The 26,456-nt window shown below is 36.8% G+C and overlaps 2 protein-coding genes across 2 annotated transcripts; both read right to left on the reverse strand.

The window, feature by feature from the left end:
• Window positions 1–18,675: 18,675 nt before the first annotated feature.
• On the reverse strand, window positions 18,676–23,157 carry LOC149823062 (cysteine-rich receptor-like protein kinase 10). Its single transcript, XM_089981399.1, has 6 exons — window positions 23,055–23,157; window positions 22,113–22,282; window positions 21,750–21,960; window positions 21,348–21,585; window positions 20,683–20,833; window positions 18,676–19,200 (listed from the first exon to the last, which is right to left on the reverse strand). The coding sequence occupies exons 1-6, from the start codon at window positions 23,056–23,058 to the stop codon at window positions 18,907–18,909; spliced, it is 1,068 nt and encodes a 355-aa protein (XP_089837525.1). The 5' UTR covers window positions 23,059–23,157; the 3' UTR covers window positions 18,676–18,906.
• Window positions 23,158–23,633: 476 nt separating this feature from the next.
• Window positions 23,634–25,831, reverse strand: LOC149823063 (uncharacterized). The gene is made up of 2 exons (XM_089980431.1): window positions 24,130–25,831; window positions 23,634–23,653 (listed from the first exon to the last, which is right to left on the reverse strand). The coding sequence occupies exons 1-2, from the start codon at window positions 25,829–25,831 to the stop codon at window positions 23,634–23,636; spliced, it is 1,722 nt and encodes a 573-aa protein (XP_089836557.1).
• Window positions 25,832–26,456: the final 625 nt, after the last annotated feature.

The raw sequence follows: 26,456 nt of genomic DNA on the forward strand, positions 1-26,456 counted from the left end.
AACCCCTTTTAAAAACGTGTTTTGCTCAAAAATTGATTTCTCAGAAAAGAAATTTGTACCTTTTTAAAATACACAAATTATGCCTTGATTTTCCTGCAAGTATTGATTTGGATTAGTAGAGTAGGTTGTTGTAGACATTCTATAAAAGTTTGGTGAATTTTCATGGTCAAAATTTTGAGATATTTTAATTTTAGTCATATCAACTTTTTAAAAAAAGAAATTGGTAAATTTAAGAAAATCATGAATTTCGTAGTTAGATCCATCCAATTTTTAATTGTAGTTGATAGATTATGCTCATGTATATATTATGTGTTTTTTTATAGATTTTTTTGAATTTTAATTGCATGTAAATTCCATGATTTACTTGATTAATTATGTATTTTACCAAATTAGTTTCTGAGAAAATAATGCATGTGTGAGACGGGTGTATTTTTTTGGCCAAACGACTAAGGAAAAATGTGATTTGTCCCATTGAGATTAGATTAGACTTAGATGTATAGTTTTATTTTAGTTTTTAATTAAAATTATGTCAAATAAATATGGGTGTACAAATTTGGATGACCCGGGTTGGGCCCACCCAAATGAATAGACCCAAAATTACTGTTTTTCAGCCAGACATTCGACCAGTAGAATGCTCATAACTCTCTCGTTCGGAGAACTTTTGATAAACGGTTTATTGCATTAGAAAACTAACAAAATTTTCTACTTTCTGTAAAATTTTGAGCTCTGTTTATGGTCTGAGTACGGTTCTATGATAGTTGGAATAGAATATGATATAGGTGTAGTAAAGTGTTCGTAACTCCCTCATACAGAGGAATTTTTATGAACGATTTGTGCCTACAAAAAGCTGATACAATTTTTTACGATCGAAAAATTTCACCTCTATTAACCGAGTAAAAAAAATTTTGTGAACTCTGTAACAGTCAGACAGAGTTGAGAGCTTCGCAATTTGGAGTTGGTCTGAGGGTCCAACCTCGATATATGTGTAGTTATCTATGTTTCATGAAATTTTTTATATGGTTGGCGTGCATAGTGTGTTTGCATATGCAAGTCTAATTTTAAACAGTATATGATGTGTCTACCATGTGGCAATGAATGAATATTGTAATGATTAAGCATGTTACCGAAAAGGAGACTCAGCATTAATTAAGGGACTGAAGGCTCCAACATGTAAAGTGTTATATTTAATCTTAAATATTGGGTGTGGCTGCATGCTCGAACATGTTATCATGATGATGATGTCGTTGATAGGGATGTTGTTAATGTTACAATTATGTGGATGCATGAAAGACATGTTTGTTTACTGTATTACTCATGTACATGCATATGTGTTAGCCAAAGCATAAAATGTATGAGATTTTCATTTATATATATGCACATATTATGTTTAAAAGCATGAATGAATGTTTCACTGCTTTGTAAGTGCATCATTTGCCCTATACGAGACTGAATCATTTTGATGGATTCAAGTATGATTTCATGTAAAACATCAAGTAATCAAGTAAAACAATGCAACACCACCAATAAAAGATACTTGCTGGGAGAGTGGCAAGTGGTACAAAACTTCATAGGTCAAGTAAGTTTCGAGCACAGAAGGATGCTTCTCCCCTCCCACGATTTTATGGGGAAACCTCTACATTAGACTGCAGCGTAGAGAGCTAAGATACTTATGAGAAAATTTGATGCATCGTGATTAAAGGTGTTGGGAATCTCTCTCGAATTATTGTCCCTCACCCTATCACTAGTAAAAAGTGGTTGGTCAGATCAAAGCCACCCTTATGTATAAAAATATCCTTGCGCCATGACCCTAATCCGGTTTTCAAGCTTGTGTCATACCATGGTACTAAGAAGTGAAACCTAATATGTAAGTTTATTAGTTAGGTATAGCAGCATCTTTTAAAAAATATATATAATTAAAAATAAGAAACAATGCATACATCGAAGGGTTTATGCATTTGGTAAGTTTATGCATATTAACTGTTCATGTATATTAAATGTTCATGTATCTTAATTTCTTTGAATGAATGAACCAGTGCATACTTGTTTAATTTAGTTAATTAAAATTTTAAATTATGAAGAATCTGATGAAATTATTACTTTGCATTCTATTTTACAAGTCTAGTATATTTTACTCTATTGAGACATGTTATGTCTGACCATATATGGTTTAATATTTTTTAGGTAATAAGTAGCAGCTCACATGCGAAGGCAGAAGGTTGAGACGAGGAACGAGCCTACCTTTCCTTTGCCTTCAAAATGTTTTAGACTCTGATTAATCTTAAGTTTTAATTCAATGATAAGTGTAAACAATTTTGAACATATGTAGTTATTTGAGTTATTTTATGCATGGTTGATTATTTGTTAAATTTTAAATTCCATAATTATACGATTGTAAATGTTCATGTGAAGTAGCATGCCAAATTTTAGACCCGGTGTGTTTTTCTGTTGTTATTTGTTAGATAGTTAAAAAGTATTGCAAAAAAAAAATCACCATTTTTGGGGTTATAAAAATTGGGGTGTTACAAAAACTGTTCATGAAAATGCATAACATATACATATACATTCAAGTAATTTCAGTCTATGCAACCATGAAAAAAAATATTTATGAAAATGCATATCATATGCATATGCATATGGATTCAAGTGATTTCATCCAATGCAAATTGTGAAGAAAATGCTTATGAAAATGCATAAGTATATATATAATATGCATATGTGTTCATGTGATTTTTAATCTATGCAGATCATGAAGCAAAAATACTTGTTAAAACGCATAAGTATATATATCACATGCATATGTATTCAAATGATGTTGTTCTCTATGAACCGTGAAGAAATATGTTTTAATGCATAAGTGCATACATAATATGCATATTAGTAAATCAAGGTTTTTGTCATGCATTCAAAGAGAAATGAATTATGAGATGTCAAGTGATGAAATAACTCATGCAATGCATAAAGCCTATGTGTGTGATTGCATATGTCCATGCATTCATAATAAAAATGAGATGCATACGACAAAAATCATTTATCTTCATGAAATATCTATGTAAGCATGTTTATGCCAGAATGCATATGAAGTAAGATGCATATGAGATGTATATATGTGTTTGTCTTAGAATTTGCACATCATGAATGAATGTCATATGATGCATGTCTTTATGAGAAAAGCATGAGATGTTGATGTTCCTTGATAATGCCATAAAATACTATAAAATGTCATGATTGTCATGTATATTATTACAAATGCCACACGAATTCTTCATGAGGCTCATACATAAATAAAACTCATAGCATGTTGTAGAGATAGATGATGCATTGATGTACATCATGAAATTTAATTGCAACCATATGTCTTGTGCTATGCTATGAGATGTTAAGGCATAATGTTCGATGAACCTAATTGAACATCATTGACTTTGTGTGTGGATTTTCTATTTCATAAAAAAAAATTAAATATTGCAATGCATGTTAGAGAATGCTCTCTTATGAGCTTGGGTGAGATGTAAACCCACAACTTATGAGAGAAAGTCTCACTTCGCTTGCATGTCTATACATTGAAATTTGTTGTTATCGCCATCACAAGCAAGATATTCTTATGAGTTAAAGACGCTAGAGTACGTGAATGGGTTAGGTCCTGTTCATGTCATGACATATATACTGTTTTGAGGGGAGTATTGAGGCTATTGAACCTATTTGCCTCATGAAGCGAGGGCATGAATTACTAACCATCTTAAGAAGATAAGACCACTCAGTAACCCATTCATAATGTTGGTTTACCTTAGAGAGGGTGGAATGATATAGCCTCGAGTGATAATATCGTATACAGGTTTCATCTGTTTGTCGTACTGACATGAATTCAGAAGCAATGGTGTCCTTGGACCTTCAGTCACTCGAAGATAGGGAGGTTGGGGTTACCCAAAAGTGGTATACATGAGCCACTGCAATAGTATGGATTGCAATATTGTTACCCTTGCGAAGATTCTCTTGATCACGGACCACATGCTTGGATGGGTATTTGGTCTATAAGTACCACGACAAAAATACATCAAGGCATAATAAACACTGATAGTATACTCTAGCAGACACAATAACAATTACCTTCACGTACCCGAAGTTGTAATCAAGAGAAACAAAATTATTCTAGCATTGCTAACTATCTCAGTAATTGTTATATCCATGTTAGGTAATTTCAATAAATAAGATATATATGTTGTATCCATCACTAGTTCCAATACTTGTGAATAGTTTCTTTTGTTATGCATCTATATTGTTCACATGATTGTTAGGTTGTGAAACCATGATAGCCCGACTTGGAGGGGAGTATTTAAGATAACCCTATGATCACGACATGATCATGCCATGTGATCACGTCGTGATCCCTTGAGTTTGGATGGTGTCCATTCCATATATGTCGCCAGATTTGTTGCTTACTTTTTTCACATTTGTCGTGATAGCCTCCTCAGTTGTTGCATTGCAACCGAATCACCTTATTGGTTGATCTCCACCTTTGTCTCTTATTGTTACGAGCTTGCTGATTATCCTTATCAAGGATATAGGTTATCGTTACCACCTCGTACCTATATATGTGTATGGTGTCCCCTGATACTGTATCAATGCAGGAATAATATTTACCATATTTTCTCCCGTGGATGTAGGCTCAATGCCAAACCATGTTATATTCTATCTTCTTTTCTCTCCTCTTTAATCACATATTGTTTATATCAGCAACACTTTTTTTTTTTTTACTTTGATAGACACTTAAGGAAATAGTTGGTGATTTTGCCCAACACCATTCCTAGTACTTTACTGAATGATGTTAGAAAAATAGTTGGTGTTTTGGTTAGTATGGCAACTAGGTTAAAAGAAATTTGTCTGAGGCATGTGTGCTTCAACGTGCTGTATTTAAAGTGAGAGTTGCCCCACTTGGGAATGAATACTTCGTGCAATGGGCTTCACGCAATCTCTCTCAAGATAAAACTGAGCTTCACCTTTGTGCAAAAGAAGGGTTTACACCTTGCACTAGGTGAGACCATAGGTCTTGATGCAGTCACTTTAAGCAATCTTTTAACTTAAAAAGATAAGACTCAGAAAAATAGGAAGAAAAAAGAGGCTCTTTGTATCCAAAGACAACGAGAGAGAGAGAGAAGTCTAAGAAAGATAAGCATGCCCCTAACAATCTCCAACAATATGACTCCAAAGTTGAATACATCTGATTTAACAGAGAATTGGACTTGCATTGCATACTCAAGTGACATATATCCGTTGCAAGGGGCAGAAACTTAATAAGCAACATGAACTTGGTAGTGCTTGAAAAGTTAGCCTAATTGAATGGACACATTCATAAAAGACTATGTTAATGAAACAAGCACACTTACTATGTCCCAGCAATTCTGCTAGTATTGCCTTGTGATTGGTCCAAATCAAAAAGCCTTGCCATTCCAAAGTCAGATATTTTGGCATTCATATCTCTATCTAACAATTTGTTGCTTGCTTTCAAAACCCTATGTATAATCTTCAACCGAGAGTCCTTATGAAGATACATAATGCACCTTGCTATTCCTAGAATGATCTTAAAATGTGTCACCCAGTCCAGCTGCTCACGTTTTGATGTATCCCCTATCCATAACATGCACAAGAATCCCAAATCATCATCGAATGTAACAGTATAATCTTAGAAAAGCATGAGTCCTTTGTTTTGACAGAAGCAGCGAGGGGATGATGAAGGCCAAAATTGTAATTTTGTCCTATTGGTCTAACTTTAGTTAAAACTTAAGAGACAATAATAAATGCAGGTCCTCGTTTGGCAGCTTCAAACAAAACGGAGGCTCATATTCAAACTTTTATAAACTTGAAGCATGTACTCAAAATAAGAGGTAAAAAGTTGGTCCCTAAATGAAAAGTTTCCCAAAGTACACCTAGACCGTGACGGCGTGACCAAACAACATAACTTACTTTAACCAAACAATCTTTTTTAAAAAAATAAAAGAAAAAAAACAAAATCTAACACCAGAGATTTTTTCTGACTAACATCACACGCTAACTTGACTCCAACGTGATAGTGTCATGTTCACTCTCCAATGACCTCGATTTCCAAAATTTTTGCTACTGAATCCAAAATGCATGTGAAGATGACAATGATGTTGACGTTGAGCAGCGTAACCCTAACGTACCATCTCGAAAATAGACTCACCATCTTCTCATGCTCCACCTGGCTCGCCTATGTTGCCCTCCTTCTCATCTCCACCCACTCTTGCGCACTCTCTCCTCGCTGCTTCTCCGACCTCCTCTGCCTTCGCCGCCCTTCGGACTGCTAAATCTAGATCCAAATCAGAACTGAATTTAATTCTGATCATTGCTAAATCCAGATCATAACTGAGTCTGGATTCAGTCTGACAGCTTTGAATCCATATCAGAACTGATCCAAATCCAACTTACAGTTGGATGACAGTTTTAGATCTAAATCAGAACTGGGTCTGGATTCAGTTTAACAGTTTTGGATCGAGATCAGAATTCAGTTTATGATTTGTTATGAATTTTAAGAATCCAATTGAATTTTTAAACCAAACCCAGATGGGTCAAAACTAGGTTCAGTAAACCTAGTATTTTAAACTCAGACTAAACTTGTTTTGACCTAAGATGAGTCAGGTCAAATTATAAGAGTTGAAATAACCAAATTACCTCTATGTGTACCTAACATTCGATTAAGTAAAATGAGCATAATTTTGCACTTCAAACTTAGAATTGATTGAGGTTTGGTGCGTTGGACTCTTATTGTAGAGAAAATTATTTTTGTCTTCTAGTTCTTGCCCAATTAAGAGCACAAAAATTGAGGTTTGATGAGTTAACTTAGGAGTGATATTTTGATAATTTTGTCAAAATATAAAAAAATTATGTATATTAATATGAACATGCTTGTGTGATTATTAGATCCTATTATTAGAGCCACTTGAGACTCGATTTTGATCAGAGTACAACGTTTGTATTCAATGTAAGAAATATTATAAGTAATCTTAGTTGTAAAAAAACCATATTGTGTTGCATGTTATTATTGATATTATATATTATCATGTTTAGAAATGTAGCTCTTGAGTGTAAGCATGATATGCATAAAATAACAATGCATGAGATTATTGCAATGAGATATTTATATTCACACATTAGTCATGATATGTCATGCATATTAGAAATATATTGTTTCTATTATAACATGTCTATGTTGTAATATGCAAATAACATGCATTCTGATGAGACTTGAGTCCCTTTAATCTAGTCAAGTCATGTGAATTTTATATTGAGATTATCATGCGTAATCTCTTAAATCTTGGAAGTGATGACCTGTGAAAATGACTACCTAGTTCGCGGCCAGAGTGCAGCCACCATATAGAGTGGGTCGTCAGTGATTTAACGATGTAGAGACTCTACCTCGTTGCATGCTTAGTATGATACAAAGTGTGAACCTTAATGCCATTCTGAGATTGAGAGTGAGATCTATCGTGATCATTTCACGATATCACTCATGGGAGAACAAGTAAAATACGAGCTTGAGAGTAAGATTCAATGTAATGAACTTAAAATATAATTTATGGTTATATTCATACAGTATTTAAGACTATATACAACCATGGATGGTTGAAAATTATTATGGTTAGGATGTAGCATGAACCATGCTAAGTTTAAATTTGAGCCTAACCTCTCGGCTAGCTATCGGGGGGGGGGTCTCTTTTGTTGTTTCACTGAAGTGCCTCTTGATCCGGGGATTACTGGCATAGTGACAAATATCATGATATTTATGAAATTCTCGAAAAAAAAAATGCAAGAATTACTATGAACGTTTTAAATGGCTTAATCTCGCGAGATTTACAAAATCTTGCGAGATTTTTTTTTGTGACATTTTCTCATGATAATATCACGAGATTTACTAAATATCGCGATATTATCGTGATATGTTTGTCATCCTTTTTGTTTGACATGGTTCTTTCAAGTTTCAAGTTTCAAAATGTTAAAAGTTAAAACTTAAAACCCTAAGTTTGCAAAAAACACAAAGATGCATACTCTACTACAAGAGGCGACAACCGGCGACTTCAACCAGCGACTAAAATCGGTGACTGCTGCAAGGGGCGACAACCGACGACTTCAACCAGCAATTGCAACTGGTTCATCTCTTCCTCTCTCTCTCATTGTTTGAGTTTTTTATGATCTTGGTTACTTTTTCATTTTTCCTAGGATTCGTTTGAGGATTTTTTTTAACTTATGAGTATTATTCTAGTCTTATGTTTAAGACTTTAAGTTGTAAATTTTTTTTTATAACATATAAAGATTGGTTATATTTCTAACTTCCATTTGCACACGAAAAGAAAAACTCATACTAACAATTATCAGAAAGCAGTATCATGGAGCCACTATATCACTTTGAAACATATCCTTGGATCTTCAGTTGGTGTAGCACACCAGAAAAGTTTAAGACATTTACTTGATTTGAAATCTTTCTGAGCAAATATGAAACACATCCTCTGACAAATGTACAAGGGACATCATCAAACAACACCAGACAACTTCCCAAACATGCTTTGTCTTCTTATTTATGAGAACCCATGGTCATCTGGTATTGAAAAGTATTCAGATTTTCCTAACAAAGACTTCATTTTAACAAATATCTGAGTGACATCTGATTTCTTGACCAATAAATCATTGAATTTGAATTCATATTTTCTGATTTCAGACATCTCAGATGGACATTGGTTCTCTTGGCTGGATTATGTTTGCATCATGCTACAAACTCCCAAGCTCGATACAAAAAATATTAAATCATGTGACTGTCTTAGCAAAAATATTTCAAACAGAATAGTCAACCTGATGCAATTATAAATTTGTACCATATATAGGTGCTAATTACATACCAAGTCTTCAGCAATTATACTGATATTTCCAATTGCTTTGGCTATTGCATCAAAAAAGACTTCTTTTGGTCCAGCCTATATCCCAAAAAAAGATATTAGTATACAACATAGAATAAACAGTTGAGAGTTCAAATGAAGCAACTGAACTGCCATCTTCCAACCATTACAACCTTTTCTTCTGCAAAATTCCATTGTTTCAGTACCTGACAGATCTAATCAATTGTAACATATGGTCTAAAAGTTATACAATTGTTAAGAGATATTACCTAAAGGAATAGCCCAGTAGCCAGCAAATCCATAAAAATGATCTATCCGAAATTCATCAAAAAGATCATAGGCACGCATTATTTGTTGTATCCACCAAGAGAAACCATCCTTTCCATAGCTTTTCAATCATATAAAGGACTATAAAACAAACAACAAAACAACAAAGTATGAGCTTACATCATGCACCAGATAAGAGCATATGGTACAAAAGTTAAAGATTTCTATAAAACACTACATACAGAGAGGTATTGAGGGACAGGGAGGAATAAGAAAAAAAATGTTTGTCATCATCAGTAATCTCATAGTCCAAAAGATGTTCTTGATATATCTTTTATTTTTATTTTATTTTTTAATGTTTGAACTACTAGGTATTCAATTTCTTGTATTCATGAGTGTGTTCAGTTCATTAATGCATGTGTATCAGCTCTATCACATATTTATGTATGGTAGAGCCCTATGTTGTCAAAAATTGAAACTAGCTAGCCTAGGTGCCAGCTTAGTTCCTAGGCTAGAGCAACTAGGCATTGATCCCATTTTGGTTGGGTATTAGGTTGTTGATCTTTGCTTTGGAATGGTGTGTGGTTTGTGGGTTTGGACCCTTCCACTTTACCAAACCCCTTGGGGCTTGAACTTCATAGTTAAATTCCATTTTTAGACAAGAGATTGATGTGGTGCTGGATCCTATCAGGATTTGTTTCATGGTTGGATATCTGGTTTTCAGGATTTTGACACCAGGGAAAGCCTCCCAAGATTTCTTTACCTTTTTTCTAAGTAATCACATCTTATGCCAAGGAAGAGATCTTATGCCACTTAGTAATTAGGTTATGATACTTCATAAGATCCATATGCTATCTGTTGCCATCCTAGTTTTAAGTTTTTACGTTTCTTGTTTTTGTGCATTCATGATTTTTTCTTATTCTATTGATTAAAATATGCAAAATGTTTTGTTTTGATACATTCTGCTAAATATTTGATCTGTTTTTATGTGTTTTGATGTGTTTTATATAGGAAAAAATATGGGGAGACCTAAAGATGTATTATAGAACTATGCTACACTAGAATCAGATGGTAGCTTACTTTACAACTATTGTAAGGTATATTTTAATGGGAGAATAACAACATTTAAGTATCATCTTGCAAGCATACTAAATAAGGATGTTATTGCATGTGAGCGTGTAACATCAGATGTGAAACATCTAGCATTGGCTTCAATTCATGAATTAGAGTCCAAGCCATTAGGGAAAAAATAAAAAATCACAAGTTATTTGTCTTCTACTGAAAGCGGCTCAGATTCTACTTCTATAGGAATTTCTTCTACTTTTCCAAGTATAGATATGGATCAATGAAATACTCTAAGTGCTTTTATAAAGAAGAAAGAGAAAGAACATGCAGATATGTGTATAGTAAAATATATTGTCATGAATAATTTACCTTTTAGGTTAGCTAGAGATGATGCATTTAATGATATCGTTAATGCCATTACAAATTGTAGACCTTGTTATACCTCTCCAAGTAGTGAAACAATTAGAACAAAATTGCTTCAAAACCTAAAAGGATAAGTTGTAACATTTATTGATGAGGTCAAAAAGTCATGGTCGATATCAGGATGTACTTTAATGTCTGATATATGGACAGATAAGGAAAATCGTTCACACATAAATATTTTGGCTTCATGCCCTAAAGGCACAATATTTTTGAAATCTAAATGTGCTAAAGGGCAAAAAATTGGTGAATATATTGAGGAGTATATATCAACTACTATTGAAGAAATTGGATCAGATAAAGTAGTTCAATTTGTGACAGATAATGGCTCAAATTACTTGAAAGCAAGGACTGCAGTGAAGGTAAGATACCCTCATATTTTTACATCATCTTGTGTTCCACACTGTATTGATTTAATGCTTGAAGATTGTGATAGATTGCCTAATTTTTTTCAGACATTATTAGATGCAAAAAGGATTACAAGCTTCATGTATAAATCACAATCGATTTTACAACTTATGAGAAATTATACAAATGATAGAGATATACAAAGGCCTTGGGTTACTCATTTTGCTACTATTTTTTTATGTTTGCAATTTATATTGAAAATGAAAGATAAGTTGAGGTTTTTGATTGCTTCTTCTGAATGAAGAAATTTAGAAAAGGTTAAAAAAGGAGGAGAAGGCAAAGATGTGACTGATATTATACAAGAAAAGGAGTTTTGAGAAAATGGAAGAGAAATAATTACAACAACAGAACCACTTTTAAAACTTTTGAGAATGGTAGATGGGGATGGTTCTATCATAGGTTACTTGTATGAAGGTATAAATCGTGCTAAAGAAGAAATAAAAAGTTTTTATAAATATCGAGTAGATAAGTATCTACGAATATGGGACATCATTGATCGTAGATGAGAGGTCAACTTGAGAAGTGACTTATATGTTGTTGTTGGGTATTTAAATCCATAACTTTTTTATAATGGTCTTATAAAGATGAACAGCGAAATCATGGAAGGATTGAAGAAAATGATGAAAAAGATGACGGATAAGGAAGATAAAAAGGATGAGCTTGCTTCAAAATTGACTTATTATCATTCAAAAGATCTAAAGATCTTTAATGAGATTATAATATCTTTTCTTCGTACTGCACATCCACGTAAGTTTCAATTTTGATTTTATGATTTTTTTATTTTAAATTATATTATCAAATTTTCATTACTTGCTTTTGTTTTCATCAGGGATATGGTGGGAAATGAGTAGAGCAAATGTTTCTATTTTGTAAAATATAGCAATGAAAATACTTAGTCAACCATGTAGTGCATTTTCATGTGAAAGAAATTGAAGTGCATTTGAAGCAACGCATACAAAAAAAAAAATCGTCTTGAGCCAACAACTCTTACTGATGTAGTTTATGTGTGCATGAACATGCACATACAGAAGACTTCAATTGAAAAAGAAGCAAAAGATTTTCGGCCTATTATATATGACAACATTGATGCATTTGCATATGGCTCAATTGAAGAAAATAATGAAGAAGAGAAAATAGAAGATGAGAAAGAGGAGGATGAAAGCATTGACGACCAAAGAATTGATGAAGACACTTTTAATTTCACTTTTGATTTCTTAGTTAGTAGCAAGTGAATAATTTTTTTTGTATAAACTTGAATCATTATGATGTTTATTTTTTCATAAACTTATGATCATTTTGATTTTGTTTTTGCTTTTGTTTTTTATACTTGATTATTGATACTTAATGTATGATGATTTAGTTGATGTTTGATACTTATTTGAATGGAAGTACATTTGTTGTACATGGTTGATACTTATTTGATGCTTAATAGTTTTTAGATATGGTTAATGAAATTGAAAATAGATTTTATATTTTTTTCATATAAAATTTAGCTAGTTTATTTTATTTATTTTTTAGATTTTTTAATTATTTATTTGATTTTTTTATTATTTATTTGATTTTTTAATTTGTTTCCAAGATTTTGCCAAAAAAAACTCAAGAAATATGCAAAAAGTTGAAAATCTCCCAAGAAATTCACTGCCGAGAAATTACAGTTTTAAACTTTTGTTACATTGATTACTGGAAGTATATGGTTCATACTCTGATCAACATTGTAAAATTTTGGTATTCTACGCGGGTCGCTACGTTCATAGACGATTATGACCGGTATAGCCGACTTAGTGTTATAGTTTGGTGTAAGTGAGTGTTTGATTGAGAGTATTAGGGGGAGAAATTAAAACATATAAACCTTATGTGGTGTGTCAAAAACTAAACTCAGACTAGGGGCTTAGAGCTCACTACAGTTGAAAGTTAAAGTCATTATTTGCTTATAAATATTATTTAATGAGTTGTAAACTCACTTCATGTATAATTACAATTATAGGTTTCAGGCATACTAACGCAGGTTGGGCGTGATCGGCTACTTCGACTTTGCAGTAGAGTACTTGTTAATTACTTTTTTGTCATTGAATACTTATGTAATCATTATTTTCTCATGTTATAAATGATGAACTTTGTGAAAGAAATTGATTCATTGAATACTTATTTTCTCTATACTAACTCTATATGCTTTTCCTTTGGAAAGTAATACCAAGCAAATTTAAACTCTTGAGGTGTTACATATGTTTGGCTTTATGTCATGACGATGACATGTTCAAATAGATTATGTTTGATACAAAAGATACTTAAGTGGGCTTTCTATTTATTTTAGGAATTCTTTTTTCTCTTGGCTTATTATCCACCTATATCAATTTAATTTGAGTTTACATTGTTGTTGTTGTTTCGGTGGTGATGATTATAACACAGCATAGGGTTTGTAGTGTTTGATGCAGTATTAGTAGCTCTTTCATATTTGGTAGTTCTCCACTTTCAATTTTGTTGGTTTTGGATGGATTTGTGTTCAATTTTAATTTGGGTACGAGTAGACGTGGATGGATTTGTGTTAAGTTTCAAAGAAGTTGGCTTACAACTCACAGGTCAAAGGAAATAATACAGGGAGGGCAAAAAGCTTGTTATTTATGCAGAAGATCACATAGCATATCTAGCAAAATCTGGGAGTGAGTTAGGATATTTTCCTATGTATTAATCATGGTTTTACTCTGTTAGCCCTTGAGTACACTGTGGACCCCACTTATGGACTAACCCAGCTTCTGGTTTTACCATAATGACAGACTGTGGCCACCCCGTATGCTCCCCCTACGAGGAGGAGCTAGCTTTTCAGTTGAACAGTGAGAAATTCAATTTCGCAAGCAATTTTTTTGCAGTTGAACAGAGAAATTCAATTCCTCGTGAATGCTCATTCTTATGGCTAATTGGTTTGTCGAACAATGACTTGAAGGATGAGTCAACTGCTTAGATAAGCACTAAATATCAAATCTCCAACAAAAAGATAACTGAAAATAAATAGAGATATTACTCTAATATATCTACTAACCAGATAAAATATTGTCTAGGCTTATGTTCAAATATTCATAGACAAGCAGCAGCCAAGAATCCGAACCAGCTTCCTGTGTTGAAGCTTTGCCACAAGCTGAACCTCGTTCTTTAACTCCATTTTTCCCTGACCTGAATTACTAAGCCTTTTTACAGCAATTTCTTGACCATCAGGCATCCAACCCAAGAAAATCCCATATAGGTTTCATGTTTGACAGTCAAAAACGTTTTACCATATAAAAACGTTTTATTATACCTTGTAGACAGGACCATACCCCCCTTCTCCAAGCTTGTTTGCTTCAGAGAAATCGGTGGTGGCAGCACTTATGCTGCCCAAGTAAAAAAGTAACGATTGCTTGCTCTCAATTTCATCACCATCTAAAGATCAATTTCACCATCATTATCTTTCAAAAGTTGAATTCTAGACAATGTTGTCAGAATCCGCCATCGAATCGTTTGGCCAACAATTCAGGTGAATCGGCCGATACCTATTTTCAACTGGATCGAAATGAATTGGCTAACTTTTAACCAGCAGACGACCCGTGTCATAAAATATTAAAAATATTAAAAAGCTATTTTCTTGTATTTTTTATTTAGTTGAAAAAAAATCCAAATCGGCTGCAAATCGTTTTTTTACCAGATTCAGGCCGATCGATTCCAAATGATTCTGACAACATTGATTGTAGCTTTCTGGAATAATAAAAAAAAAGTACTGAAAAAGTTTTAAAGTTAAAGGGGCATATTTTTGTCACAAGTGTTTACTTGCTTACCCGGGAAACTACTGCTATTATCATCCTTTTTCTTCCTTAAGAAAGCAAAAAGTATGCAAAGGAGCACAAAAGCTGATGGAATCGAGTTGTGAAGAAAAGCAAAAAATTGAGAATGCTTATCCGGTTTCTTATTTCTATTGACCTTCTTATAGGAAAATGAAAGGAAAAAAATAATTGAGTTCGAAAATCAAAGTTCAAAGAAAGGATAGAACAAACATCTTAAAAGAGGAAGGATACACTTTGCACAAACATCACAATTTCTAAAAGATTTTTCTCCAAGGAAAAAATTTCAACAAAGAACTCTGAATGATCTCTTGGTCATAAGACCCATATCTGAAGAGTTACCGATTGTGGTGCTGAGGCCATATTTTAGAAGAAGAAAACAGGGGTAAGGATTTCAAAAAGGCTATGACTTTCTTCAAAAAAAAATTCTTTCAATTTTTCAATTTTAAAATAAGTTTTTCAGACTTTCTTTCAAGGATTTTTGTTTTGCAAAAAAATATTTTGTCCAAGGCACACATGGAGCAAATGAATCTACCATACAATCACAAGGAATCAAGCAACAAGCGATCCCAAAAGGTACGAAAAATTAAAATTAATCTTCAAAAAAAAATCATAAAAAAAAAACCATGTCCCTTCCGAATTTTCAAAAGAAATCCCAAGATTTCCACATCACTCCAGCTTTTTTCATAAAAAACCTTGCATCTTTCCAAAAACCATTTAATCTTTTGGTTTTTAAAAACTTTTACAAAAACCACCCAGTTTTCAAAGAAATTTTCACAAAAAAAAAACTCAGAGAGTTCAAAAAAATCCCAGAAATGATTCCAAAATTTCTTGGAATTTTTCCTCCATTCCATTAGTTTTACGTAGATTAAAGTGCTGAGCTGGCATACTCATCCCATCATGGACGGCGTAAACAAGAGAGCAATGATCCAATGTACCTTGGACAGTTTTTCATCCAAGGTCCCTTGGACCTGATCAAATCTCTGTCAACAAGCAAGCAATTAGACGGGAAAGTGCTAACGTGGCATGTGTGAGCCCCAGTATTTCCGAAGCAGGTTATATGTCCCCCCTCCCCCCCTAGCTCCATCTCATGTTTGGGGGTTCCCAAAAAGCACCACGTATTTAAGCCTGTGCATCTCGTATTCCCATGTTTGTCAGCATTAATTAGCATTGGAGTTTGATGCGATTGCAAAGACTTAAGTACCCTCTCCTCCATTTGTGCCAAAAAAAATATTGATTCTAGAAAAGGAGTGGTTGTAAAGACTTAAGTGCCCCGAAGATGATTATTTAAGACCCAGTCTCTGCACTGCAGGATTATCCGATAAAGAAATCTCTCCTGGAAGAGGCCATGAACATCAAACCTCTCACACTCTCTCTCTCTTCTCTTTCTGCTTCTGTGCACTTCCAGCAGAAGATCCTACATTGCTCCATCAAGCATCGACCGACATGCGCATTGACTGTTGTGGAGCCTGATTCAGAGTTTTTACCCTTACAGGAGGAGGGTTTGGGGGCTCCTCCTAGCGTGGGTAGCATTATTCAACTAAATGAGTTGTAAATCCTGATTCAGAGTTTTTACCCTTGCAGGAGAGGGGTCTGGGGGCTCCTCCCAACGTGGGTAGCATCATTCAACTTCAAGAGTTGTGGAGTCTGATTCAGAGTTTTTACCCTTACAGAAGGGGGGTCTGAGGGCTCCTCCTAGCGTGGGTAACATCATTCAACTTGATGAGTTATAGAGCTTGATTTAGAGTTTTTGCCCTTATAGGAGGAGGGTTTGGGGGCTCCTCCCAGCGTGGATAGCATCGTTCAACTTGATTCGTTGTGGAGCCTGATTCAGATTTTTTTCCCTTACAGAAGGGGGGTTTGGGGGTTCCTCCCAGCGTGGGTAGCATCGTTCAACTTGATTCGTTGTGGAGCCTGATTTAGAGTTTTTGCCCTTACAGGAGGGGGGTTCGGAGGCTTCCCCTCGGCACGAGTCCCGGGTGTCGTGGTAAAAAAATGCACAGGGTGTCGTGGTGAGAAAGACATATGTTTGTTCCAAGCAAGGTTGGAAGAAATCAATGAAAAATCCAACAAGGAGCATGCCAGAATCAAGATATGGATGTCAAGCGAGAATGGTGTTGTGCAACTCAAATAACACAGAATAATAGGGGTCTAGTTTTTAGTTAAAATGGAGAATTAAATGACAATAGAAATCACTGAAAATTTACAGTAATAAACTAGACTCAATAATGAAGACACCATTTTTTACGGATTTGAAATATGACCTCCGGTTAGGGAGATATGGCCTTGACAAGTTGGTCCTAATTCGGGTAACGATTTACAGCTATTTGTTTATTGAATAACACTACAAATCGCTATAGTGATTTGCTGAAGACACTATAAATCGCTATAGTGAGATCCAGCAACACTATAAATCGTTGTGGGGGCTCATTTGAGACCCAAAACACTATAAATTGCTATAACAATTTGCGGAAGACACTACAAATCGCTGTTGAAAAGCCGGATAACACTACAAATCGTTGTGGGGCTCGTTGGAGACTCAAAAACACTATAAATCACTATAGCGATTTGCGGAAGATACTACAAATCGCTGTTGAAAAGCCGGATAACATTATAAATCGTTGTGGGGTTCGTTAGAGACCCAAAAATACTACAAATCGTTGTAGGAAAGCCCAATAATACTACAAATCGCTGTTGGAAGGCCATAGCGGGATCCGCGTCGGGGGGAGCCCTCGGACCCCCCTTCTGTAAGGGCAAAAACTCTAAATCAGGCTCCACAACTCATCAAGTTGAATGATGTTACCCACGCTAGGAGGAGCCCCCAAACCCCCTTCTTTAAGGGCAAAAACTATGAATCAGGCTCCACAACTCATCAAGTTGAACGATGCTACAGTCAGTGTGCAGGTCAATTGGTGTTTGATGGAGCAATGTAGGATCGTCTGTTGGATGTGCACAGATGTAGGGAGAGAGTGAGAGGGTTGATGTTCATGGCCTTCTTCAGGGAGAACACTTTGTCTCCCTTGATTTCTTCTCTAAAGAGATAGAGGGTTTTACAGTGTTTTACGGAGAAGGAAAAAGAAGAAAATGACGATGAAAAGTTCAAACGGATATTTTTGATGGCTCAGGTTTGTTTCGTCGGATGATCATCGGATCGCCGGCTCACCATCGTTTTGTCGGATCACCATCGGCGAAACGATTAAGGTTCGTTTCACTGTGTAGACTTTGAAGAGTCAACATCATCATCGACTTTCTGGATGGAGGACATATTTGTCCTTTTTTTGAACTGTTTGTTTTTTCTTTTTTGAATGAAGGGCATTTTTGTCATTTTTCTAAACAATCGCTTTATGAGAAGAATAGCAAGAAAGTGTACTTAAGTCTTTGCAACCACACCAGACTCCAATTCTAAGTGATGTGAGCATACACGGGAATACGAGCTTCATGTGCTTGTATACGTGGTGCTCATTCAGACCCCCGAACACAGACGTGGGATGCAGTGAATCATCGGGGGAGAACATACACCACCCCCAGTATTTCCCACCACCTAGCTAATTATATTTCATATGAGTATCCCTTTTATTTAGACCTCACACCATGTGAAAGGGCCTTAAAGGGAAAGCTGAGCTAGCAAGGAGATTTTTCAAAAATGGTTCCCTTTCCGAAGAAAAGGCCCTTATGTTCCATGAGAATGAAACCGACACGCCTTCTTCTTTCAAAAAAATAAACGAGCGGGCATTCCTTCTTTCACTTGTATCTTTATTACATCTTTTTTTTTTCTAGGAAAATGTAAAACCACTTGGCTGTTTGATCCAAATACAAGGTACTACATGACTTCTCCTCTTGTTGGGGCTACACCATATAGCCCTGCCCGCTTTGATTATCAAAGGCTTAGAAAATCAAAATGCTTCTTACAAATGATCATTACAAACACATAGTTTACTTCAATTAATCCATGTATAACATGACTAAATTTCCTATGTGGGTTCGATTAAATATGGGTAGAAATTCTTCAAAAATAATAGGCAGAGTCATGTCGAATGGCACCTCTACCTCGGTACAATTTCAGTGTTGGTAACCCCATTTACTGAAGATTGTGCCTTGCTTGATCCCAGGGCTCTTCTTCTGATAGTATATGCAGGTTCCGCGGGTACAGGAAGAGCCAAAGATTCACTCCCAAGCATGAGAACAACTGAGGACATGGTTGGTCTGTTTTCCGCATCTTCTTGAACACAGAGTAAACCAATATGTATGCATCTTAATATTTCACGAGTTGGGCTTGTCTCCCTCAGCAATGGGTCGATGAACTCCAATCCTTCCCCTTGACTCCACAAGCTCCATGCCTGTTTGTCAGTTTCATTTGATGTAATGAAAAGGTTTCTGTTAGTTGTAGTTTGAATAGGAGTGAATGTCGAAGCAAACAGCTAAAGTACTATATATGCAAAAAAACAAAAACTACCAGTGCAATATAGTTGTATTGCTGGAAGCCTAGAATGACATTTTCTGGCAAAATCATGATCACATTCATGGCAGCTGTGTGAGACCTCTCTCAAAGCATTGCTGGCATGTTTGTGCAGCACCATTGATTGGCCAAAATTTATTTTATTTCTGGCCCCCTGTGGTGATCTACGGCCAGAATACCGTAGCTGAAGACCTTATGAAACCAGTGTAATTTTTTCTAGTTTAGCATCTCAGGTGTTTCATATGAAAATTTGTCATAGTAAAATTCCATTTCTTTCTCAGGTAATTTTCATGTAGGCATCTAATCTATAGAAAAGTTTTGTTTAGCAGCTTCACGTTCCAAATGTTTTTAGATAAACGACCCACTTTCTCAAAAACAGATGACGACCACTTAATCACTTTTTAGTCAATCAACTCCAATTAACTTAGCCCTTTTTTTTTCTTAAATGATCCTACTCTAGTTTTTCTTTTCACGAAGAATGGGATACCACCCTCAGGATCAGAGACCCAGTTGTGCGGGCTAAGCTTACCGTACTTGTGGTTGCTTTCCCAACGGTGTAAACCCATGACACACCCTTGCCTCCTACGAGTTGCCGGGCTTTGGCTGAGCATAAGCAAATTTTTATTTCTTGCTCTCATTAATGCAAGGAGTTTGACACACATGGGAATGGAACCCTGTGGCCAAGGCCCCTTCTACTACATTATACCCATTTGGGCTATCCAATTTTACAGTTAAAATGAGACTGAGAGAGAGAGAGAATTTTACATAGGGATGTCAACAGGCCGCCCGATATCATACCTGAATCGGAATTGGATTGGTCGGATTCAGTAGCCAAATCCGGATCCGATTAAAAATGGTATTCAGATTCTGTATTATTTTTTTATTGATATTCGAATTCAAATCCAATTAAAACCCTAATCCGACTAGGATCCCAATCAGATTAAGTGTAAATATCAGGATTTAGATTAGTCCGATCTGGATTAGGTCCTATCTTTTTTCCATCGGACTCCTTCGAGTCTGAATCTGATTAGGTTAGATCCGATTAAATCGGATTCAATAATGCCTAGATGTCACCCGTTGACATCCCTGATTTTTTCATCTCAAATGGCTACTCGGATACTTGCACAGTAACCTTAACACCTAGGTGGCTAACCAATCAATTCCTGAAAAAGTGAGGCACTTTATGTAAATCGTTGGAACGTATCCAAGAAGGTTACACATTGAGTACATTGTTTTAATTATTTGCTACCCACTTCCAGGCCATGTCACATGGATAACACCCAAAAGGAGTTTATGTAAATTAACCAATGATTTGTTATTTATGGCTTAAAGTGATTGATAGCTAGGAAGTAATACAACTTACATATCCAACCAGACTCTGAGCTTGATGGGATAGATGAAATCCTTTGTTGAGTTGGCCGCTGATGATCTCCAGGAGTAAAATGCCAAAGCTATAGACATCTGATTTGATGGAAAATAACCCATCCATGGCATATTCTGGAGCCATATATCCACTGTGAAAACACACAAAAAAGACTAGTGTTGAACGATGAATTTCAAGTACTTCAGCAATGATGTAACTTCAAAGAAGTTGGCTTACAACTCATAGGTCAAAGGAAATAATACAGGGAGGGCAAAATGGTTGTTATTTATTTACACCACTTCGGTCCCAAATGAACCAATATTGGCTTGAACCAAAACAAGTACTTCATCCAATTAGGAAAAACTGTGATTTTCAAAGTTTTCTGTATGTCTATTTATAAAAACTTAAAATAAAGAATAAAAAAAGTGGACTTCGTTCAAACTTAAAATGATAGAGAAGAAGCGATGCATTTTAAAAAAAAAAAAAAAAAAAAAATTATTGTGCTATGGTCCTCTGTATTTAGTTTTGTCCGTCAAAAATAGGCTGACATAACACAAATAGATTATACTTGCCCGAGTTAAGAGGAGAGATTTCAATCAAAAAAAAAGAAGAAGAGAGAGATCAAAGGGACTGGCCCGAATTGCAAAGTAATACGGGAAGCTTACTATGTCCCAACAATGATTTTTGTATTTGCTTGACTCTGATTACCGCAGAAAATCCTTGCCATTCCAAAATCCGAAATTTTGGGGTTCATCTGCGCATCCAACAGAACGTTGGCAGCCTTGAGATCCCGGTGAATAATGCTGAGTCGGGAATCGTGATGAAGATAAAGCATCCCCCTTGCAGTTCCCATGATGATGTTGAATCTCTTTTCCCAGTCTAGCAGATCTCGCTTTTCTCTATCTGAATGTCATCATAATTATTTTACTCTCTCTCTCTCTCTCTCTCTCTCTCTCTCTCTCTCTCTCTCTCTCTCTCTCTCTCTCACACACACACTCACACACACACACATGCATGCAAATATATAAACAAATGTTGTACAAAAGAAAAAGAGAATGTAATAATACCATTAAGAAAGGCATCGAGGCTTTTGTTCTGCAAGTATTCATATATAAGCAGCATTTCCTCTTTCTCCAAGCAGCAACCCAAGAGCCTAACCAAGTTTTTGTGTTGAAGGTTTGCTATCAATTTTACTTCATTCTTGAACTCCCTTAAACCTTGTCCAGAACTTCGTGAAAGCCTTTTGACAGCTATTTCCTGTCCGTTGGGAAGCATACCCTAAAGAGAAGAAAATTTAAACCTTCGTAAAAATGTGTAAAACTCGTTGGCATATCATCAACAAATTAACTGGTAGAGACCTGTGTAAACTCATTTTGATGTTCGATAAAAAAACAAAAAAGTAAAAAGAGGAAACCATAGAGTTACTATACCTTGTAAACAGGGCCAAATCCACCTTGCCCGAGCTTGTTTGCTTCTGAAAAATTATGTGTTGCAGTTTGTACAGTCCTTAGGCCTATCTGTGGTAACTCGTGGTTTGTCTCGGGCTTGTTCGGGCTACCGATATTAAGTAAGGATATCTCAGTTATGTATCTTAGCTTTTCTGTCACATCATGGGGAAAATAAATTGGGTTTTTAAATATAAATTATATATATATATATATACACGTGTGTGCATGTGTATGTGAGTGCATATATATGTGCGTATTTGCTGGGGAGAGGGAAGGAGGAGGAGGGTTGTTGGAGAGGGAGCTCATGTGTGTGTGCGCGCGCGCGTGTGAACGTGTATAAGCCACGGTTGTATGCATAATCTAATTAGAAAAACATATCCACAAGTTGTAGTGGCGTGAGTACATAGTAAGTATTCGTCCCACTGGCCTGAGCCTTGCATTCAGAGGCCTGCCATCTTTGTGGGCCCCACGATGGGAGGCGTGGCGCACCACCATGGTACCAAGTACTGGATCTTCTCCCCAGGATGCACTGGGGATTAGGTTCTAGGGACCTTAGACGGAAAACTGTCCAAGGTATTTTGGATGCCGTCCATCATCAAGATGAACGGCACTCAAAAGCTGTTAAAAAGGATGGTCCCCACCTAGATTGGTCGCACAAAAAATTTGGATGCGGTTCATTTCTTAAGTGGACGGCTTCAATGGTTGAAGAAGGAATGAACGAAATTCAAGGTGGTGAACGGTTTGGATGCTGAGTTGTTTAAACCCTTCAAAAATCTGCTTTCTACTATTAAAAACATTATACGTCACGTTTACCTAAAAAAAATAAAGAAAATGTAAACAGGATGGCATATGGAGTGCGTGTGCGGGAAGCATATGGAGAGAGAGGGAGAGAGAGAGAGAGAGAGATTGTGGACCAGTGTATACCCATGTGTCTTCTTCTTGTTCGGAAGAGGCATAGAGCACAAGCGACCAGGAGCACACACCCAATTGAGCTGATAATTATAGCAATTCTCTGAGAATTTCTTCCATTGCCTTCTGGATTAGGAAATAATAGATCATGTTAGCTGGTCCACACCTATATAGTTTTTTGGATAAATCCCAGGAACCACCCTCCCTCCCCCGATCATTGACTGCACTTTGGTTGGTCTTCAGTTGGTAAAACCCATGAGCTCCCCATGCCCACCAAATAGTTCACTCATCTTCGACCTGGGTTTCGAACTTGTGACGTCTGACATTTTGAAGTCAGCTCTTGTGGGGTTTTTTTAATTGATGCCCCTGTCGCACTCTATGTCATCCCCCCATCTTCAATCTTATGATACAAGTTGATTTGATCAAATCTGTAGAGCTCTTGGGTCTTATTTTTTTATTGAAAAAATATGATTTTTTAAATCATAAAATTGTGTGTCCTGTCCAATGTTGATTTTTGAAATACCAAAAAAATCCTCCGCACAAGTTGGTTTTTGGCGATTTAAACGTGGATCTTCACTAAATGAATAACGTAGATCACATCGGTGGAGTTGGATCTGACCAAAACAACTTGCATCAGTGAAATTACAAGGAGGGGTTTGAAGATAGGGATGATGACATAGGGGATGAGTGGAAAAGTTAAAAAAAGTAAGCCACCAGTGAGTCATCTCCATCTACAAAGTAGAAATGGTTAATGGGGTCTAACAAAATAAGGTAAGTATTACAGTAATCCCTCGTTTTCAGGATATAAAGTAACTTTGAAAGAAAATGTCAAAAAATAAAAAACCCAAGAATAGGGAAGCAGATCAGGTCATGCTGAACATGAGCGTTTTTGCTCATGCAGAGATCGTGGCCATCTGTTTGCATGTTGGATGAATGCCACGTGGTTTTGTTGACTTTTGAGCTTTTTAAAATGCAAATCGGATGGCCACGATGTCAGCATGAGCAAAAACGCTCATGTACAGCGTGACCTGATCTGCTTCCCAAGAATAGAACAGGAGGGAAAGATGTGAAAGGGATGGGTTGGACTCACCGTTACCGTCACCGCTGAAAGTTGACGGTTTGGGTGATGGCGGAAGATCATCCAGAGGAATCTGGGGACGCAACGCAACTTGTTTGTCGAAGAGGAAGGGTTTCATTCCGTACCTCACGCTGCAGCTTCCCTTGAAAATTAGGGCGCCCTGAATCCGACTGCAGCAGTCAGGGATGTCATCCGTGGAATTCTTCAAGCAACTCCGGCAGTCGGCACCGGAGATGTCTCTCGTGCACTGAACCATCCCATAAAGCGTCTGAGATCTGTTGAATATGTCAGACCCGGAGGCAAACATGATGGGCGAGTCAGTACCGGTGGCGTTCATAGAAAGATTCTCGATGAATTTTCCCAAGCTAAAGGAAAACGTTTCGGGGTTTGGTGGAACCTCACGGTCGGTTTTATAGTAGACCTTGTCCACGGTATCCAACTTTCCGGTGAAATTCTTATTGGAGTAGCGTAGCTGACAGTAGTCGAACCAAACGATTGCCCATGCGCTACTGGGGCAGAGTTGAAGGATTTTATTGGACGCATCCGAGGTGCACCGACTGCACACATCTTTGGGCACGTCGCCTCGACAGAGGACTTGGCCGTAGACTAGTTCCGAACCGCTACCGGCGGCGTCCGAATGGAAACCATTGACGGACGCGTTGGCTTTTAGGGACTGAAGCAGGGACTTCAGGTTCTGTTGGAAGACAGCGTTGGTCGCTTGGATTGATGATACGGAGCAACTCTTATTAAAAAAACTGGCATTAGCCGGTGGTGTCGGCGTCCTCCGCAGAGCTGCCGTTAAGTTTCCGAAGAAAGGGTAGATCTCATACCTTATCACACAGCTCCCAGACAGAATTCTGGCGCCCTGTTTATCTGAACAACATTGGGAGACGGCATTTATGGAATTCTTTAAGCACGAATTGCAGAATGTCGTTGACAAGTCCCTTGTGCACTCCACCAAGCCATATAGAGTCACGTTATCTGTATACGGGACGTCATTAGTGGCGTACATGAGGCTAGACTCGGTGGTGGTAGCTGATACAGTAAGATCGTTGAGCAAGGATTGCATTACCGGTTTGAACTGTGAGGGGTTAGAGATGTCCATGGTGTTCACCAGAGCAAGTTTGGACTCATCTACGACTCCAAAGAAATTGAAGTTATTGTAGCGTAAGAGGCAGGTGTCGAACCATACGACAGCCGCTTTCTTGTTGGGGCACGCTTGGAGGATCTGTGAAGCAGCAGAGGCTGCACAGCTGCTGCAGTCTTCATTAGAGATGTCTCTGTGGCACTGCACCAGGCCGTGCACTTGGTCCGGGCTCCCGCCTACTGTGGTGTTGTAGAAACGGGTGGCGGAAGGGTTGGCTGTCAGAGAGGTTAACAGTCGGTTCAAGTTATTTTCGAAGGTGCTGTTGGTGGTGTAGTTGAGAGCAGAGCTGGGGCAGTTGTAGTAGGGACTCTGGGCATTGGTAACATGGAACAAAGGGAGGAGGAGGAGGAACATGAGGTTTGTCATCACGACGGCTTCACTCTTTCTAATGCTATAAACCAAAAGGTGAGGGGAGGTAACATGGAACAAAGGGAGGAGGAGGAGGAACATGAGGTTTGTCATCACGACGGCTTCACTCTTTCTAATGCTATAAACCAAAAGGTGAGGGGAGGTAACAGGAGGGAGTAGAGTTGGTTTCTCATCTCTGTTAGGACAAAGGACCTCCATTTTCATTGAAATTATCGGTAATTGTGTGGCACCAGTTTTCAAGGCTCCACTGGATTATTGAAGAACTCCCATTTTGCGGATTTTGTTTCGTATATTATGTGAAATAGTCTTTGTTTTGACCTTGACCCAACGTCCCATCAAGCTTTTCCTAATATTGAAGTTGCTGCCTTGTTTTCCACGTTCAAAGGTGAATGCTTTGAACGAACGGCTCATTAATTAGACAAGGGCCCTACTTAATGGCGACAGGACCTTCACAAAACAGGATGTTTTTTTTTTAACAACTACACCATTGGGTTTTGAACCTGCAACGTCCAAAGTGACGTGCACTAGCTCCTCCTACCAGACAAGCAGAGCCTCGGTTTGTAAAACAGGATGGGTTTTACAGAGCATGGTTGGGCTTCATGCTGACGTTTTTTTTTTAATGTTTACTCGTGTTCTTGTTGAGGTTGGGTGGGCTCTTCGTCGCCCACAATCCTACTTGTTTGTTCTTTCCTATATTCAATGTAATTATTTCTTTTTCCTTAAAAAACAAAATAAAAAGAAGGTTCTTGCATTCTGGTCATGTCATTTTCAATCCTTGAACGAAGCCCACGGATGTGACAGGCAAAGTCTTTTGGCTTAGAAG

This window comes from Nuphar pumila, chromosome 11 (genome assembly GCF_984573655.1).
Source record: "Nuphar pumila chromosome 11, dmNupPumi1.hap1.1, whole genome shotgun sequence".
NCBI classification, from domain to species: Eukaryota; Viridiplantae; Streptophyta; class Magnoliopsida; order Nymphaeales; family Nymphaeaceae; genus Nuphar; species Nuphar pumila.

Coding starts and splice junctions, on each gene's coding strand:
- LOC149823062 (XM_089981399.1), bottom strand. Junction 21,586..21,749: donor CCTCGATGCCTTTCTTAATG/GTATTATTACAT, acceptor GATGACATTCAG/ATAGAGAAAAGCGAGATCTG. Junction 19,201..20,682: donor CTCAGAGTCTGGTTGGATAT/GTAAGTTGTATT, acceptor ACTGACAAACAG/GCATGGAGCTTGTGGAGTCA.
- LOC149823063 (XM_089980431.1), bottom strand. CDS start 25,831: ATGGAGGTCCTTTGTCCTAACAGAGATGAGAAACCAACTCTACTCCCT. Junction 23,654..24,129: donor TTTCAGCGGTGACGGTAACG/GTGAGTCCAACC, acceptor TGTTTTGGTCAG/ATCCAACTCCACCGATGTGA.